This window comes from Oryx dammah, unplaced genomic scaffold, assembly GCF_014754425.2.
Source record: "Oryx dammah isolate SB20612 unplaced genomic scaffold, SCBI_Odam_1.1 HiC_scaffold_12, whole genome shotgun sequence".
NCBI classification, from domain to species: domain Eukaryota; kingdom Metazoa; phylum Chordata; class Mammalia; order Artiodactyla; family Bovidae; genus Oryx; species Oryx dammah.
In genome coordinates this window covers 3,266,509-3,285,925 of record NW_024070196.1, presented here as the reverse complement: position 1 = coordinate 3,285,925, position 19,417 = coordinate 3,266,509, and the positions used below count along the sequence as shown (strand labels likewise).

The window sequence follows — 19,417 nt, the reverse complement described above, 5'->3', positions numbered from 1 at the left end:
ACAAAGAGCAAGCCATAGATTGTATGGTCTCAATTCTTTCATGGAGAAAAGGTAAGATTTATTCAACACTGCATTGTTGTATCTGACTCTTTGCTACTTACTCCATGGACTGCAGCATACGTGGCTTCCCTGTCCTTCACCATCTCTCGGAATTTGCTCAAACTCATGTCCATTGAGTCAGTGATGTCATACAACCATCTTATCTTCTGTTGTTCACTTCTGCCTTCAGTCTTTCCCAGCATCAGGGTCTTTTCCAATGAGTCTGCTCTTCACATCAGGTGACCATAGTATTGGAACTTCAGATTCAAATCAGTCCTTCCAATGAATATTCAGGATTGATTTCCTTTAGGATTGACTGGTTTGATCTCCTTGCGATCCAAGGGACTCTCAAGACCCTTCTCCAACACCACAATTCAAAAGCACCAATTCTTTGGTGATAAGCATTCTTTATGGTCTAACTCTCATCCATATATGACTACTGGAAAAGCCATAGCTTTGACTATACAGATCTTTGTTGGAAAAGTAATGTCTCTGCTTTTTAATATGCTGTCTAGGGAGGTCCGGAGAAGGTGATGGCACCCCACTCCAGTACTCTTGCCTGGAAAATCCCATGGACAGAGGAGCCTGGTAGGCTGCAGTCCATGGGGTCACAAAGAGTCGGACACAACTGAGCGACTTCATTCACTTTTCACTTTCATGCATTGGAGAAGGAAATCACAACCCACTCCAGTGTTCTTGCCTGGAGAATTCCAGTGACGGGGGAGCCTGGTGGGCTGCCGTCTATGGGGCCACACAGAGTCGGACACGACTGAAGCGACTTAGCAGCAGTAGCAGCAGCAGGGTTGTCATAGCTTTTCTTCCAAGGAGCAAGAGTCTTTTAATTTCAGGGCTGCAGTCACCATCCACAGTGATTTTAGAGCCCAAGAAAATAAAATCTGTCACTGTTCCCATCGTTTCCCCATTTATTTGCCATGACGTGATGGGACCGGATACATCGTGATCTTCGTTTTTTGAATGTTGAGTTTTAAACTAGCTTTTTTACTCTCCTCTTTCAACTTTATGGACAGGCTCTTTAGTTCCTCTCTGCTTTCTGCCAAGGGCGGTATCAACTGCATATCTGAGCTTATTAAATTTCTCCCGGCAATCTTGATTCCAGCTTGTGCTTTAATCAGCCCAGCATTTCACATGATGTACTCTGCCTAGAAGTTAAATAAGTGGGGGGACAATATATAGCCTTGAAATACTCCTTTTCCAATTTTGAACCAGTCCATTGTTCCATGTTGCCTCTAAACCTGCATACAGATTTCTCAGGAGGCAGGTAAGATGGTCGGTATTCCTATCTGTTGTGGTACATATACACAATGGAGTACTACTCAGCCGTTAAAAAGAATACATTTGAATCAGTTCTGATGAGATGGATGAAACTGGAGCCGATTATACAGAGTGAAGTAAGCCAGAAAGAAAAACACCAATATAGTATACTAACACATATATATGGAATTTAGAAAGATGGCAATGATGACCCTGTATGCAGAACAGCAAAAAAGACACAGATGTGTATAGCAGACTCTTGGACTCAGAGGGAGAGGGAGAGAGTGAGATGATTTGGGAGAATGGCATTGAAACATGTATAATATCATGTAAGAATTGAGTTGCCAGTATATGTCCGATGCAGGATACGGCACGCTTGGGGCTGGTATACGGGGATGACCCAGAGAGATGTTGTGGGGAGGGGGGTGGGAGGGGGGTTCATGTTTGGGAACGCATGTACACCCCTGGTGGATTCATGTCAATGTATGGCAAAACCAATACAGAATTGTAAAGTAAAATAAAAATTAAAATAAAAAAAAGAAAAATAGAAAAAAATAAAAGAATTTTCCAGTTTGCTGTGATCCATACAGTCAAGATTTTAGTGTAGTCAATGAAGAAGTAAATGTTTTTCTGGAATTATCTTGCTTTTTCTATGATCCAGCAATATTGTCAATTTGATCACTGGTTCCTCTGCCTTTTCTAAATCCAGCTTGTACATGTGGAAATTCTCAGTTTATGTACTGCTGAAACGTAGCTTGGAGGATTTTGAGCATTACCTTGCTAGCATGTGAAATGAGTGAAATTGTGCAGTAGTCTGAGCATTCTTTGGCAATGCTCTTCTTTAGGATTGGAATGAAAACTGACCTTTTCCAGTCCTGTGGCCACTGCTGAGCTTTTCAAAGTTGCTGGCATATTGCATGCAACACTTTCACAGCATCATCTTTTAGGATTAGAAATAGCTCGACTGGAATTCCATCACCTCCATTGTCTTTGTTCATAGTGATGCTTCCTAAGGCCCACCTAACTTCGCACTCCAGGTTAGTGATCACACCATTGTGGTTATCTGGGTCATTAAGATCTTTTTGTATAGTTGTTCTGTGTATTCTTGCCACCTCTTCTTAATAGCTTCTGCTTCTGTGAGGTCCATACCATTTCTGTCCTTTACTGAGCCCATCTTTGAATGAAAGTTTCCCTTGGTATCCCTAATTTTCTTGAAGACATCTCTAGTCTTTCCCATTTTATTGTTTTCCTTTATTTCTTTGCATTGTTAACTTAGGAATGCTTTTTTATCTTTCTTTGCTATTCTTTGGATTCTGCATTCAGATGGGTATAGCTTTCCTTTTCTCCTTTGCCTTTTGCTTCTCTTCTTTTCATAGCTATTTGTAAGGCCTCTTCAGACAACCATTTTTTCTTTTTGCATTTCTTTTTCTTGTGGATGGTATTGATCACTGTCTCCTGTACAGTGTTACAAACCTCCATCCATAGTTCTTCAGGCACTCTGTCTATCAGATCTAATCCCTTGAATCTATTTGTCCCTTCCACTGTATAATCATAAGGTCATACCTGACTTGGGTATGATTTAGGACATACCTGAATGGCCTAGTGGTTTTCCCTACTTTCTTCAATTTAAGTCTGAATTCTGCAATAAGGAGTTCATGATCTGAGCCACAGTCAGCTTCTGGTCTTGTTTTTACTTCCTGTATAGAACTTCTCCATATTCAGCTCCAAAGAATATAATCAATCTGATTTCAGTACTGACCATCTGGTGATATCCATTGTGTACAGTTGTTTCTTGTGTTGTTGGAAGAGGGGGTTTGCTATGATCAGAAAATGTTCCAATAATGGATTTCAGTGTAGCATAAGACTTAAGTACTTACTCAAGGACTCTTTAGCTTTCACGGTTCCCACAGGACTATCTTCAGGCACGTCTTCATAAACAGAGAAAGTGTACTTAGGCTTTTCAAATTCAGCAGGTGCCAGAGTCGTCTGGAGAATGTGTATGGTGACTTCAGCATTAGTGACAGATGTGAGCCCACCACCATCTCGAGCACAGACCATCAGCAGAAGTGTGGTGGATTCCAAATGACTAAGAGTTGATGTCAAGTAAATAATCCCTGATAGGAGAAAGAGAGAATTAAAAGGCAGCTAACATGCAATAAATACGTACGAGCAACGTTACATTGACCTGCTAATGCTACTGTGATGGTTGCTACTTGAGCAGGCCAGTGTGCTCAGTATTCGGTAAAACGTTATGCTGCATGTGCCTGTGAGGGTATTTTGGGGTGTGACTGAGTCAAGCAGATTGGTCTCCCTGCTGTGCACGGGCCTCCAGTCACATGAAGGTCTGACTAGAACAAAAGGGCTGGTCCTCCCCCAAATAGAGGAGATCCCTCTTGCCTGACTACCTTCAGCTTGGCACAGTGGCTGTTTTCCTTTCCTTTCGAATTGAACCTAGACATCTTGGCTCTTCCTGAGTCTTGACACTGCCAGGCTTGGCCTTGAGCTACACCGTGGGTTCAGCGGGTCTTGAGTTTATCAACTCACCTGCAAATCTGGGGGTCTGTTAATCTGTTAATCTCCATAATCACAGGCCCAATTCCTTCAATAAATGTATACGTACACACACACACACATATATACACATCTTCATATTTATATATGTCCTATTGGCTCCATTTCTCTGGAGAACCCTAATACATCCACTTTTCAATCAAAGAACTTGAGAATATTTGCAAAATGATGGTCCAAATTCCACCAAGTAAGCAATATTTCCTAGAGTTTAATCTTTAAGTCATCTTGGAAATATATCAGTTAACCAGGAAAAAACATAACTGTTGCCGCCATCAGGCCTTACTATCATATCAGGGATGAGGGACAAGCAGAGTACATCTCATAACCCAGTGTAGTCTAGGCTAATGCCAGGTTGTTGGGTGATCACCATCTGCCCAGGCACCAGACCTTAAAGCCACAGATGAAGCTGAAGTCTTATCTTCTAGGGTATCTGCCTTAGCAAGACTGGAGGGCAGCTCTTTTTCAGGGAACTCCATTCTCTTTGTTAGTGAGAGAATAAAATATTAATGGCTGTGGGTAAGAAAACCTCCAGAAACATTAAAACTGTTAGGTAGGAAGTTAGGCATGAGCAACGAGGGGTTGCCTGGCTGAAAGGAATGCAAGCTTATCTCTAAAACCCATCTCAGACATACCTAAGAGAGCTCACAGATATACTACAAAAATAACCACAGAGACATTTCCAACTCCTGCACATATACCCTAGACACACAGTGAATACAAACTTAGCACAGGGGCTTTTTCAAGTAACCTTAGGCAACTAAGGGCCCACTAAGGGTTCACAAATATTCTACAGCTGATTATAACAATAGACTGAATTATGGGAAGATATAAACAACACAGCCCGCTGTTATATAACTTGCAATTGTCAATTGGCTTTGAGCGTACGCCCATGTGCATTCACTTCCATTGACTGGTAGTGGGTACAAGCCCTATTTTGCACAAAGCATAACCCAAAGGAGGAAACATGAAGTTTAAAAAAGGGGAAGCTAACAGGGAAAAAGAAGACTCCTTTGAGGTCAGCCTGCTCCCATATCTTGGGAACGTCTGTCTAACAAAAGATTTATCTGCTTGAGGTGAACTGAGCTATAACTTGTCTGTTGTTTTAAACCCTTTAGACTGCCGTTCCAAATCTTTGTTGCAATGAGGCAAGAATCAAGGAAGGAAAATAAACCGACCTGACAAAAGCATGAAGATAATTTAGGCTTATACACAGAGTGCTTGTGAGAGAAGAAGGTGTAAATGGTTAAGTTGAGGAGAGATCCAGTAATGCTGAGAAAACCAATCATTTATTATTGCCAATACCACCTATTGGTGTGTTAGTGTGGAAACACGCAAAGAGGTCTAGCATAACCAGGTTAGGAAATGAAAATGTTAGTTGTATTTAACAAAAAAAGAAACACACACATAAAATGTTAGATGCACTTACATATAAATAAATGTGGCTGAACCGTATGGAGTCTATCACAACACAACTGGCTTTAAGCATTAGTTAAATGAAGGCTTGACTACTGTACTGCAATTTTGCCAGTTTATGAGAAGCTGGCAAAAATATCAGAAATGTTTGTTTTCCAGGCATTAAAAAAACCTGACATCCATTTAATTTCTTTCTTTTTTAAAATCAAATCTGCCCTGTTATAACTCCAATTCCTCGTTCCAATGTTCATTAGAAATTTAGCGAATTTGTCTTATTTCTCCTTGGCAAATACATCATCAATAACCAAAGCTAAATATCTCCTCAGACTTGTGCCAGGCACAGCATCTCCATTTTCTTATCTGACATGACTGTATGTCATTTCACTTGCAGTTCCTTTCTCCTGAACATTGTCCCAATTGATCTGGGAACACATGGTTCCAGATGCAATCTGACTATAACAAAAAAGAGCAGAAACATTTTTTACTGGAATACTTATAGTAATGTAACCAACATTATCACACCCACATTTGCAGTCACGTTAAAATTGGGGTTCATACTGATTTGCTGGTCCACCAAAACACTCAATAGTTCTGTTATTGATTAGCTTCAAACTTTCTTTCTTAAAAAAGTCTATCCTTGATTAAAAAATAACACTCAAATAATGCAAAAGTAACCATTTATAGAAGAAAATGAAAAATCTCTCTAACCCAATTATCCCCTATTCTCTGGGTATATAGTCACCTAGAATTAACTCAATTTTAATTATTGGACATTTAAAGGCTTTTATTTTCCACACAGATGGTGTCATTTCCATTATGACAATTAAAAGATTAATACCTGCCTCAAGTAGACCACAAGCTGGTCTACCTGCTTTCAGACTGACTCCTTCCATATTATTTTTCATATTTGTATTAGAATAGTCTTCCCAAAATCCAAATCTTGACTTATCAGTGCTTCTCCCAGTTTTCAGGGCAAGTGCATTATTGTGATAACCAAGCTGCTCAATTAGTACTTTTCCATCTCTGTGGCTCCGTCTCACCACTCTCATTGTACAGGACCTCGCTCTTGGCACAGAGAACTATATCTAATCTGCAGAATAGATCTTGTTTTTTTCTATTTGAATTGCTGCATCCCCTCCCTGGAATACCTTCTTCATTTTCTCTGGCAGTTATTTCTACTCACATTTTAAAGCACAGCTCTAGGTTCATCTGGCACAGGGGACCTTCTTCTACCTCCCACCCTGCTTCCGAGAGCGCTCCTCCAGGACCCCGCAGTGGCCTGAGTACATGTACCCCTAACACACGTGCCACATTGTACTTAACTTTTCTTTAATTGGAGGATAGTTTCTCTACAATGCTGCATTGGTTTCTGCCATACAACTGTCATAGCTATACATTAATATATATCCCTTCCCTCTTGAGCCCCGCTGCCATGCACCCCTATCCCACCACTCTAGGCCATCACGGAGCACCAGGCTGGGCCGCCTGTGCTATACAGCTGCTTTGCATTAGCTATCTGCTTTACACATGGTAGTGTATATAACTACCTTATACTTTAATTAATGGTATTTGTCTTTCTTATCATTCATTCACTTATTCATTATTTCACTTATTCATTACTTACTTGTGGTTTAAAAATCAAAAGACAACATTTTGAAAATATATAAAAAACAATTTAATATACATAATAATACAGAGATCTATACCTAAGATGAAAAGATACAAATAAACCAAAAGTTAAGGTGAATAAGGGCAGATAATTCTTATAAGAAAGAATAAAACATAAATAAATATGATAATGCTCAAACTCATTAAAAACAACAGAAATACAAAATTAAAAACAACTACCTCCTATTTTCACCTCTAATGTTGGCTAAAACTTTTAGGTAATATTTTGGCAGGTTAATAAAGGATGTGGTATCAACATACACTTTCCAAAAGACACTTTGGCAATATTTATCTAATAGTAAATTGTTCTTATTCAAAACTTAGAAATCTACCCTGTACTTACATAAGGGCTCTGAAATAGGAAGTCCTTTGCAATATTGCAAATGACTTTAATATCCCTCATGAAAATAATAAATGTCTAAATCTACTGTAGTATATTAATACAATATAGTAAGAATACTCCATAGCACCCAAAGTTAATAAAGGAAAGATACATGTTTTCATTTAAGAAGATTTTACATGCTACTGTTCTTGCTTAGTTGCTTAGTCATGTCCAGCTCTTTCGTGCCCCATGAACTGTAGCCCACCAGGCTCCTCTGTCCATGGAAGTTTCCAGGCAAGAATACTGGAGTGGGTTGCCATTTCTTTCTCCATTACATGTATATTTTATATAAAAAATGAGTTGTAAAAATGAATCTATATATAATTCAGTATGTTTAAAAAAAAACTTAGTAGTCAAACATTTAAACAATGTATAAATACGCAGTGTATTTCTACTGTAAAAAATTCAGGAAGTCTTAAATGAGAATGTTAGATTACAGAATAATATGTAAACTATAATCATAAACACTAACATGTATACTTTGCATGCACACACACATACAAAGAAATATGCACACTGGAAAATATGGAAAGATCTGAACAACTATAAAGAGAGCCCATCTATATGGGCTGAGATTACAGGACAACTCTCTTTATACTTCTTATGTTACTATAGTTTTAAAGAGCATATGTGCTATGGACTGAACCGTATCCATCTTCAATATGTTGAAGGTCTAACCCCCAGCATAGCCATATTTGGAGCAAAGAAGTAATTAAGGTTAAATGAGGTCATCAGGGTGGATTCCTGATCCTATGAGATTAGTGTCCTCACAGGAGAAGACGCCAGAGAGCTCTCTCTCTCTCTCCATCGTGTGAGAACACAAGAGCCCTCAACAGGAGCTAAACCAGCCAGGAACTTGGTCTCAGACTCCCTGCCTCTAGCACTGTGAGGAATTAATATCTGTTGTTTAAAACAGCCAGTCTGTGGTGTTTTGTTACAGTAGCCCAAGCTAGGGCTTCTCTGGCCGCTCAGACAGTAAAGAATCTGCCTGCAATGCAGGAGACGAGGTTTGATGCCTGGGTCAGGAAGGTGCCCTGGAGGAAATGGCAACCCACTCCAGGATTCTTGCCTGGGAAATTCCATGGATGGAGGAGCCTGGTGGGCTACCTTCCCTGGAGTCACAGAGGGTCAGACACGACTGAGTGACTAACACTGACTGATCCCAAGCTAAGGCAATTAAGTTTGTAAGTAGACATTTTATATATGTGTGTATATATAAGATAGTCATAAAAATAAGTGTTTATTACAAAACGTTATTCTACCTCTGTTTAGAGCTTGTATACTGGCATACCATAATGAAGCTTTACATTGGACATTAAAACATGCATTTTAAAATAACTGTGCAAAAGTCTTTTCAAAAATAGGATTCTTATTCTGTAAAAAGCTTCAAGGATGTACAAGAATGGAAACATCAGAACTAGCAAATGAAGATATTTAGGAGGGCTGTATTCAATTAAATGAATCTCTGAGGTTGAGATAAACATGCTCTGTAGAAATTACCTATATAAAAGTGTTTGAACATGTGATTCCCAGATACAAACAGAAATAATGTTACCAATGCCGAAATTACTAGCAAAATGTGTCCCAACAACATATGGTAAATTGGGAAATGTAATAAAATAAATATCTGTATTATATTCACTCTGCTAGTTGAAAAGCATTATCTCTGGTGAGAGTAATCTAGTTGTTCAATGGGCCTATCCCCAAATTCTGAAACTGGTATTTTAAATCGAGATAATTTGATAATGAGATTTGGTAGTCTCAAAGGTTTGACAATGGGGACCAAAAAGAACACAAAAGTTGTCTATAGTTTTTATTAGTCTATGCTTCATGCCACACAGAATGGTATTCCATCTGGCAAGATTTATTTTCTAGTTTTCTAACAAAATTTCACTGATAAATGTCCATCTCATTTGTTATATTACAGATTCTCAACAAATGTGAAGGAAAGGAAAAGAGAAGAGAAAAGGAGACACTGTGGCAAATACAGACAGCTGTACAAATATAACTTTGTCAAGAACCTTCACACTTAAGAAATACACACTCACCGATCAACAGCTAAATGCCAATGAAGTCAACTTGTTAGGCCTGGCAGCTAAGGCGCTGCAGATGTTAGCTCTTACGACGAGGGCTTGGCTTGCATGCCTGCTACGTCACTTCAGTCACGTCCAGTGCTTTGCACCCTGTGGACTGTCTATGGGATTCTCAGGAAAGAAACACAACTGGAGTGGGCTGCCGTCTACTACTCCAGGGGGTCTTCCTGATTAATATCAAACCCACATCTCTTACATCTGCCGCATTGGCAGGCAGGCAGGCGCCTCACATACAGCAGTTATTCACAGACCTGAACCCACTGATGGGCAGTGGCAGGAGACCCCCTTCCCAAAGGGAAGGGCTTTGTTGAGAAAACATTTTTCAAGCCTTTTAAAACAAATAACACTATATAAGAGACTGACCATACAAGGTAAATATTTCTAGTTTTAGTTTTTCAAAAGGTTTTTAAAAGAAGACGCCCATTATCTTACTACTTCAGGTGGCATTTCACAGACATCTCAGAAGTGTGGCCTTTATTCTAGGGTGTCTGCATTAAGCTAGTTTACATTCACACATACGCATACACTTATATATGTGTGTATACATAGACACATACATGTCTATATATACCTACACATACTTGTATTGTGTACATATATACATAATTCTATGTATATGTGTATATATATAAAATATATAAGTATTAATCTACTCGAAACTCCTCTGCAATGATGGGATGGTCAGTTTTACATATCAGGGAATCTTTTCAACAATACCAAGTGCCAAGTACTATCTCCATACTATCACAAATTGCACTGACTTCTATGAATGCCCACAGATTAGTCACCTAAATCTACCATGGATTTACCTTCCTCATCTATAGATTAGGATGATGATAATCACCCAGCAATCTCAGACACAATTAGTTACTCTCTGAAAATGTCCAATTCTTGTATTAACTATTTTGAAAAGCCCCAAATTTTAGGATTTCTAAGATTTTTCAAAAACTTTTATTAAACAAAAGCATGAGACTTCATTAAGAACAACCACTCGAAAGGCAACACAACTGATAAATACACTTGTCTGGATGTGCAGGACAAACCAGTGTGACAGAAAGCCCTGAGGGCTGCTGGGTCATGCGTTACTAGTCGTGCCCGCTTATCTTCATGTCTGCTTTTGTGTATTTAAATATATGACGGGTACTTGTGTCAGTCAGGAACCAATTAGGGAAACAGAAACCACACTGAGAATGTTAGAGACGATACAATTAAAAGAACCAAAGACACCTGTGTGAAGTGAAAGTGTAGGTCATTCAGTTGTGTCCGACTGTTTGCAACCCCACGGACTATAGCCCGCCAGGCTCCTCTATCCATGGAATTCTCCAGGCAAGAATACTGGAGTGGGTTGCCATTCCCTTCTCCAGGGGATCTTCCCCATCCAGGGATCAAACCTGGGTCTCTTGCACTGCAGGCAGATTCTTTACCGTCTGAGCCACCAGGCAAGCCTGACCACACATGTATGAGAAGCTAAACCTGTAAGAAGTGGAGAATCAGCAGCGCGGCATGGAGCAGTGGGCTTTTCCGGGGCTGCAAGGACAGAGAGGGAGAGGCAGTCGTACTAGCTCTACCTCAAGGGAGAGGAAGAGCTCTGGGGTGGTGCTGCTCGGATGGTACCCAGTGCCCAGGACACCTCCATGCAGCTGATATCCAAATGCCTGAGAGAGTGACTCATGGCTGGTGTTCAAAACTTAAAGGGCAAGGCCAGCAGGCGCTTAGATTGCCTTTGAGAAGTCACAGTGAGGGTAGTACTCACCACCCCAGGGCACACTGCAAGGTCAGTGCAACTGATGGGCACTTCTGAAGGGAATGCATTCTCATATACGGGAAAAGGAGATACTGATAATTATATACATAAGTGACATTTTTTAATAAGGAGAGACAAAGATAAAATCTTACAGCAGCAACAAGAGAAGACAGACTGAGAACCCATAATGGAATAATTATTTGCCTTCTCAATGGCAATGACGAAGGTCAAAGGATAAAGCAATATTGTGAAAGTTATGGAAGAAAACAACTGCCTATTCAAAATTTGCTACTCAGATAAGCTATTTTGAAGTATAAATACTGGATCAGTCAGAATTCTTCAGAGAAACAAAAACAAATAGTGGAAATGATAGAGAGACAGCGATGTGGGAGAGGAGATAGGGAATGAGGGGAAGAAGGAACAGAGGTAGAGAGACTAGAGAGATTTAAGGAACTGGCTCATGCGGGGGTTGGCAAATCTGGAATTCAGGGCGGGCCAGCAGGTTAGAAATTCTTGCAGGAGTCGATGTCACAGTCTTGAGTTGGAATGCAGCCCTAAAGGTAAAATTCCTTCTTCCTGGGGGTATATCAGTCTTCTCTTTGAAGGCCTTCAACTGATAAGATGAGGCCCACTCATATTATGGAACATTTTTTGCTTTACCCAAATATTACTTAGTTAAGTGTGAATCACATCTTAAAAACTCCTTCACAGCAATATCTAGACTGGTGTTTGATCAAAAACTAGGTACCATAGCCTAGTCAAGTTGACACATAAAATTAATTATCACAAGCATAAAATAAGGCCAGGACAGATAGACAATTTACCTCTTACAAATCATCACTAAAAGAATTACTAAAGGGAACACTGTTTTGATACTAAATACACTGACCACCTCCTCCCTGAAAGCAAGTGCTGCTAGAAATATAAAAATATATCAAATATATCCTTCTAAATACAACAAAAAATTGGCAGTAAAAACAGTAAAATATTAAGTGATGCACCTAGAGTACATACAGCATGAATTCAGCTTTGACCTTCAGAGTATTTGCCAAATCCCAGCGTCCTTGAATTTTTATTTTAATGACTTCATGGAACTCAGGAGGCAGAAGACAAGACCAGGGCCTTTGGGGATGAGGGCAGTGTGGGGAGGGAGTGTTTCACAGGAGTTCCTCCAATAAAATTAGATCCACAAAGCTTTCAACGTAAGAGGGAGCTAGAAATAAATCCCTGCCTGCCAAGTGAAAATTAACGACTTGACACCTGGTGAAACAGAGGAGTAAAAATGTCCTTTGAGAATTCATAAACATAAGCCAACCTTCAGAGCAGTTTTTAGCCTGAATTCACAATAAAGGATGTATTATGAAAAATTTCAAGTCAAGAATTTAGTTGAAAACAATATAGATTTTTCCTTCCCTAGGGTGCTTAGCCTCTTGAGAAACCTGTATGCTGGTCAGGAAGCAACAGTTAGAACTGGACATGGAACAACAGACTGGTTCCAAATAGGAAAAGGAGTACGTCAAGGCTATATACTGTCACCCTGCTTATTTAACTTATATGCAGAGTACATCATGAGAAACGCTGGGCTGGAGGAAGCACAAGCTGGAATCAAGACTGCCGGGAGAAATATCAATAACCTCCAATACGCAGATGATACCACCCTTATGGCAGAAAGTGAAGAGGAACTAAAAAGCCTCTTGAAAGTGAAAGAGGAGAGTGAAAAAGTTGGCTTAAAGCTCAACATTCAGAAAACAAAGATCATGGCATCCGGTCCCATCACTTCACGGCAAATAGATGGGGAAACAGTGGAAACAGTGGCTGGCTTTATTTTTTTGGGCTCCAAAATCACTGCAGATGGTGACTGCAGCCATGAAATTAAAAGACACTTACTCCTTGGAAGGAAAGTTATGACCAACCTAGACAGCATATTAAAAAGCAGACACATTATTTTGCCAACAAAGGTCTGTCTAGTCAAGGCGATGGTTCTACCAGTAGTCCTGTATAGGTGTGAGAGTTGGACTATAAAGATAGCTGAGCACCGAAGAATTGATGCTTTTGAACTGAGCAGCAAAAGCATTCTCACTGGACAGCTGCCAGCTGACGTTGGAGCGTCAGTTCTCTCCCGCCCGGGCAGCTGTTTAAAAGCCACTTTCCATCACTAGTGCTTTCATGGCTTTTGCAGGGAATCTGAGGCTGCCATAGGAGACACGACCACGTCCCTCTTCAGATGCACCGCTTCCTCATCTCCCGGAAAGCGGGCATGGCTCAGACCCCCAGCCCTGGCCTCTGCAGGCAGGACTGAACCCCACCCCAGCTGTCTCCACCACAGAGCCCCCGTGCCCAATAGACGCCAGTCAGCACTCTCAGCTCCACAGACAAATGTTGCAGGAGGCCCTCCTTTATTCCTCTATCATTCCTGCTCTAGATTGTTCAGGTGAGAGACACCCTTGATTGTATTTGAATGTATCTTTTAAAATATGCTAAACCAGAGGGTAGCCAACAATCCCAGTAAAAGCAGGAGAAAGAGAGTTAATTGTTAGCACACATCCAGATCAGGCCGTAGAAGAACAGCGAGAACAGCCTTCAGGTCCTGACGGGCAGCAGAGCAATGCAGGGCGCAGTGAGTCAGCAGGCCTCCATGGCTTTGTTCTACTGGCAAGGATGTTCTTATGTTGAAGGCCCATCAGGTCATTTTAATCTGGTACCACTAACTATTAACATTACTGCATTCCCTTCTTTTGCTATTTGTAGTTTCCCAGACTGATCTGACTCTCTCCACAGTGTGCCTGAGTACAGAAAGCAGGCTGCACACGAAGCCTCAAGAACCTCACTCCTGTGACAGTCACGCTTTCTCACTCTAACCTGATAATGGGCATTCAGTTTGATGTACAACAGAAAGAACTTGCCTAACACAGGTCTGAAGATAAAATAACTTAACTGTGGACTACCATCTGTTAAAAACGAAGACGCCAGATAGCTGAGCTTCTTTTGGTCAAACACTACCCTATTTTGTGTGGCTGCACTCTCAATATTTGACATTTGGGATAAAATTATTAAGTCTCTGGTCTTCATGTTTTTTTTCTTTCTACATTTCCACATGTGTTTCCATAGATTTCTGTACTGTGGTATGCACTATCTATTTTGTTTCCAGTATTAAACTTTAAAAATTAATGTACTTTCATAACATGATTTTTTACCTTTATTTATTGAGATATAATTGATCATATACTATTGTATTAGCTTTAGATGTACAAATTAGTGATTTGATGTATATATATTTATGCATTGTGAAGATGATTATCAGCAACCATCACATACATATTTACATTAATAAACTTTTCCTTGTGATAAAAACTTTTATGATCTACTCTTTTCAGTTCAGTTCAGTTCAGTTCAGTCGCTCAGTCGTGTCCGACTCCTTGCGACCCCATGAATCGCAGCACGCCAGGCCTCCCTGTCCATCACCATCTCCCGGAGTTCACTCAGACTCACATCCATCGAGTCTGTGATGGCATCCAGCCATCTCATCCTCGGTCATCCCCTTCTCCTACTGCCCCCAATCCCTCCCAGCATCAGAGTCTTTTCCAATGAGTCAACTCTTCGCATGAGGTGGCCAAAGTACTGGAGCTTCAGCTTTAGCATCATTCCTTCCAAAGAAATCCCAGGGTTGATCTTCAGAATGGACTGGTTGGATCTCCTTGCAGTCCAAGGGACTCTCAAGTGTCTTCTCCAACACCACAGTTCAAACGCATCAATTCTTTGGCGCTCAGCCTTCTTCACAGTCCAACTCTCACATCCATACATGACCACAGGAAAAACCATAGCCTTAACTAGATGGAACTTAGTCGGCAAAGTAATGTCTCTGCTTTTGAATATGCTATCTAGGTTGGTCATAACTTTCCTTCCAAGGAGTAAGTGTCTTTTAATTTCATGGCTGCAGTCACCATCTGCAGTGATTTTGGAGCCCAAAAAAATAAAGTCTGACACTGTTTCTACTGTTTCCCCATCTATTTCCCATGAAGTGATGGGACCAGATGCCATGATCTTCATTTTCTGAATGTTGAGCTTTAAGCCAACTTTTTCACTCTCCTCTTTCACTTTCCTCAAGAGGCTTTTTAGTTCCTCTTCACTTTCTGCCATAAGGGTGGTGTCATCTGCATATCTGAGGTTATTGATATTTCTCCTGGCAATCTTGATTCCAGCTTGTGTTTCTTCCAGTCCAGCATTTCTCATGATGTACTCTGCATAGAAGTTAAATAAGCAGGGTGACAATATACAGCCTTGATGTACTTCTTTTCCTATTTGGAACCAGTCTGTTGTTCCATGTCCAGTTCTAACTGTTGCTTCCTGACCTGCATACAGATTTCTCAAGAGGCAGGTCAGGTGGTCTTGTATTTCCATCCCTTTCAGAATTTTCCACAGTTTATTGTGATCCACACAGTCAAAGGCTTTGGCATAGTCAATAAAGCAGAAGTAGATGTTTTTCTGGAACTCTCTTGCTTTTTCCATGATGCAGTGGATCTTGGCAATTTGATCTCTGGTTCCTCTGCCTTTTCTAAAACCAGTTTGAACATCAGGGAGTTCACGGTTCACGTATTGCTGAAGCCTGGCTTGGAGAATTTTGAGCATTACTTTACTAGCATGTGAGATGAGTGCAATTGTGTGGTAGTTTGAGCATTCTTTTGCATTGCCTTTCTTTGGAATTGGAATGAAAAGTGACCTTTTCCAGTCCTGTGGCCACTGCTGAGTTTTCCAAATTTCCTGGCATATTGAGTGCAGCATTTTCACAGCATCATCTTTTAGGATTTGAAACAGCTCAACTGGAATTCCATCACCTCCACTAGGGGCATACATAATATATATATATGGCTTCCCTGGTGACTCAGATGATAAAGAATATGCCTGCAATGCCGGAGACCCAGGTTCAATCTCTGGGTCAGGAAGATTCCCCTGGAGAAGGGAGTGGCTACCTACTCCCATATTCTTGCCTGGAGAATTCCATGGACAGAGGAGTCTAGAGGGCTACAGTCCATGGGATTGCATATTTACATATAATAAATAATAAAACAGTAAGTAAAATCAATAGCTCTCTTTACCTGTATATTTGCCAGCTTAAAATTTATGACATTATATTTTAACACTTTAAAGTACAGTGATTATTTAGGTCTTTTTTTCGTGACAGAGAAATTATTAATTACTATTTTGGGGATCAATTTTAACTTTAAAAAATAGATACTGATTCATTTACAGAGCACTAGTTATTTTATGTTTTAATTGCTGAGTGCTTAGATTTATACATACTAATTATAATCTGTAATATTATTTGTCTATGCTCTTATCTTGTCACTTAAACAGAGGAAACTGCTGGGATTACTTTTTTTAATTGATAGACTAATAAAAGGATTTAAAGATTTCTATTAAATAAAATCTAATAAACAGATAGAATCATGTTTTCCTACTGATTAAGCAATACTTATTTTTAGAAGCAAACCTCCCGGAAAAGATGGCATACTCTTTGCTAAAGTGTACTTTGTAGTTAGACAATAATCTGTGGGTAATTACTAAAATTGTAAGCTATAGGATAGTTATAAACAAAAACAAGCACAAAATCCTGACCGTCACCAAACATCTGTAGTCTGTAAATGTAATTTTCTCAAAAACAGAGATAGATGAAAAACTATAAGATATCAATATCAATTTCTTATTGATATAAAGTCACAAGGAGAGATTGTCTTTCTATCTTACCTACTTGAATCAATGTAATGTATATTTACCGTAGCTTTATCTTTAGTGTTTTTTTCTTTTCTTTTTTGCAAAGCCATAATCATGGAAAAAGCTTCAAACTGGAAATTCAAGAAGTCAAAATCTGTTAGGTGTACTACTACTGCCTTGAGCAAATGACTAAGACTCTTAGGGTCTCCAGTCTCTTAATTTGTAGATGGGCATAACAACTGCCTTGCTTATCTAATATGCTAATGGAAAGCTCAAATGAGCAATCTGTGGAAGAGATGTCAAAAAGCATTGTCTGATACAGAGCAGTACAGCAACAGATCACAGGTCCAGGATGGGGTTCAAGCCCAGTTATGCTCTGTACCAACTGTGTACCTTTAGAGAAGTCACCAAATCTCTTTCTGCCTCAGTTTCTTCCCCAACTGAATGAGGGAGCTGAACTGTAAGGTTCCTTCCATCTCCAAGAGTCTGTGGTCTTTAACTGGGAAAACTAACGAGAAAGCTTTCTATATGCTTCTCTTTCCCATGAAAGTGATATATACTGATTAGGTACTTATGATTCATTTTAATCTCTGTCTTGCAAATTAAAGAAAGTCATCTTGGTTTTTATTTTGGCATGAGCAGACTCACATCCTTTAGAAATAAAGTGTGGTATTAATTTGTTAACTATATATCAGAACACTCTGATTGTAGGAAAGTGACAATCAGGTAGAATTATGAGAATCATTACAAGGTATGAAATCTGAGCATAAAACTAGCATTAGAAAAGAATCTGCCCTTGAAATAAAGGAAAACAGTCCTGGTGCTACATTGCTAATAATTCCTGTTACAATCCGCACACCCTGCACAAAGAGGGTGATCACAACTAACTAGAGAGGCAGTACTGGCCGCGTTTGGCTATTTAACTCTCTCGGTTGCCCTTTTAATTACTTGTCCTTCCGTAGTGTTAAATTTGGATTTTGTGTGCACCGCTACTAAACCCAGAACAGATGATAGGTAAAACAATGTGAGATTTTGTTGTCAGATCTACGAGACTGAGCAGGAATTTTTGTCTGTCTTGTTCACTGATGTATTCCAAACACTGAGAACCGTGCTTGGTTCATAATAGGCATTGAAACAATATCTGTGGAAACGATGGACTTGCTTCCATTTTCTGTCTTTCTTTTCAGAACTGTTGACTTTTTCTTGTATCATTAGGATACAAAGAGATAAATCACAGAAATGTAACAATAGACAGCCCTAGCAAAAGAGATAATTGGGCGGGGCAACAATAAAAGACTCACACAAATGCTTGAAATCTGCCACCTTAAAATAATCTGAATTATAAGTAATGCTTGTTGCAGAGTAAAATCACTAAATAAATAGAATCGACACAAAATTAAAAATTGTTCTTTTTATATTATTAAAAAGACTACTTCGGACAATGTAGGAAAAAAATTGACCAATAGTTCATAAAATGGGATTAAAAATACATGAAAAAGGCTATTAATAAGTAAGTTTCTTGTGTTCCCTCCTTTTAAAATTCAAAACAGTGTGGTCTGCCTTGTACCCACATCAAAGGAAACCACTAACTAAGAATAAGAGAAGTGAAGGCTCAAGTCAATTTCTCTTTCCTGGTGTTGAGACACATTCTACAAAAATGTCCTCTGAACCAACAACACACTTAGAAAACCAGAAACAGAACAGGAAGATAAACACACAAGAGAAAACAACGAGGACATCATCATACCGCCTCTCCAAAACATTTTTCTTCCCAGCTAAACACAGTAAGTCCAAGAATTCTATTTCTAATGCACGAGTCCTGGTTATGGCACAAACAGGTAGTGGAAAATCTCTTGTCTTCAGGAAAACTGGAGCCTATGTAAATTTATAAAATAGTATATCTGATATAGGAAGCCTCAAAATGAAAGCACAAAGGAACAAGTGAGTAAATGAATTAATGTGTCTAAGAGAGAATTTCAGAGTATTTCAGGAAGAAGTGATAATGTATAAATCAGCTATCAATTCTCAGTCTTCTCCTCTACTATACAACCATGTACAACCACATGTATATAAGTGTATTTAGTTTATACAACTAGAAAAGAGCTGGCACAGTAATGCTGCAGAGGGAATCTGAGAGAGTTCTGAAGACAAGTGGGGGTAGGCCCTGGGATCCTGTGCCGTTCTGCAATGGGAAAGAGGATTTTAAATGAAGGTATGCTTTGTTATCAGTGGCACTGCTCTGCAATTTCTTAAGAGTCTGTAATAAGAATTTAAATCATGTTTCAATTATTTCTAATTCATTTCTTCATTTACTCCATATATATTTACTGATAGGGGCAATTTCTTGAGACTGTGTATCTACTGGCAGGCTCTGTAGAGACAGGCCTTTAAAATGAAAGCAAGAAAGTCCAGCCTTTTACAGGTTCAACAAAAACACAAATCTAGGAGACGAAAGCCATATTCCAGTACAGCTCCTTGTTCCATTCTTAGAGAACATCAGCATTTAAACCAGTTTTTATGGCAGGG

The 19,417-nt window shown here is 39.5% G+C and overlaps 1 protein-coding gene across 1 annotated transcript in view; it reads right to left on the bottom strand.

The window, feature by feature from the left end:
- The window catches only part of DCHS2 (dachsous cadherin-related 2), a 347,149-nt gene that overhangs the window by 153,231 nt on the left and 174,501 nt on the right, over positions 1-19,417 (bottom strand). Inside the window, exon 4 of the mRNA XM_040251351.1 lies at positions 3,189-3,425. Within this exon, the coding sequence (XP_040107285.1) occupies positions 3,189-3,425 (237 nt within the window). The remainder of the gene's footprint in view (positions 1-3,188; positions 3,426-19,417) is intronic.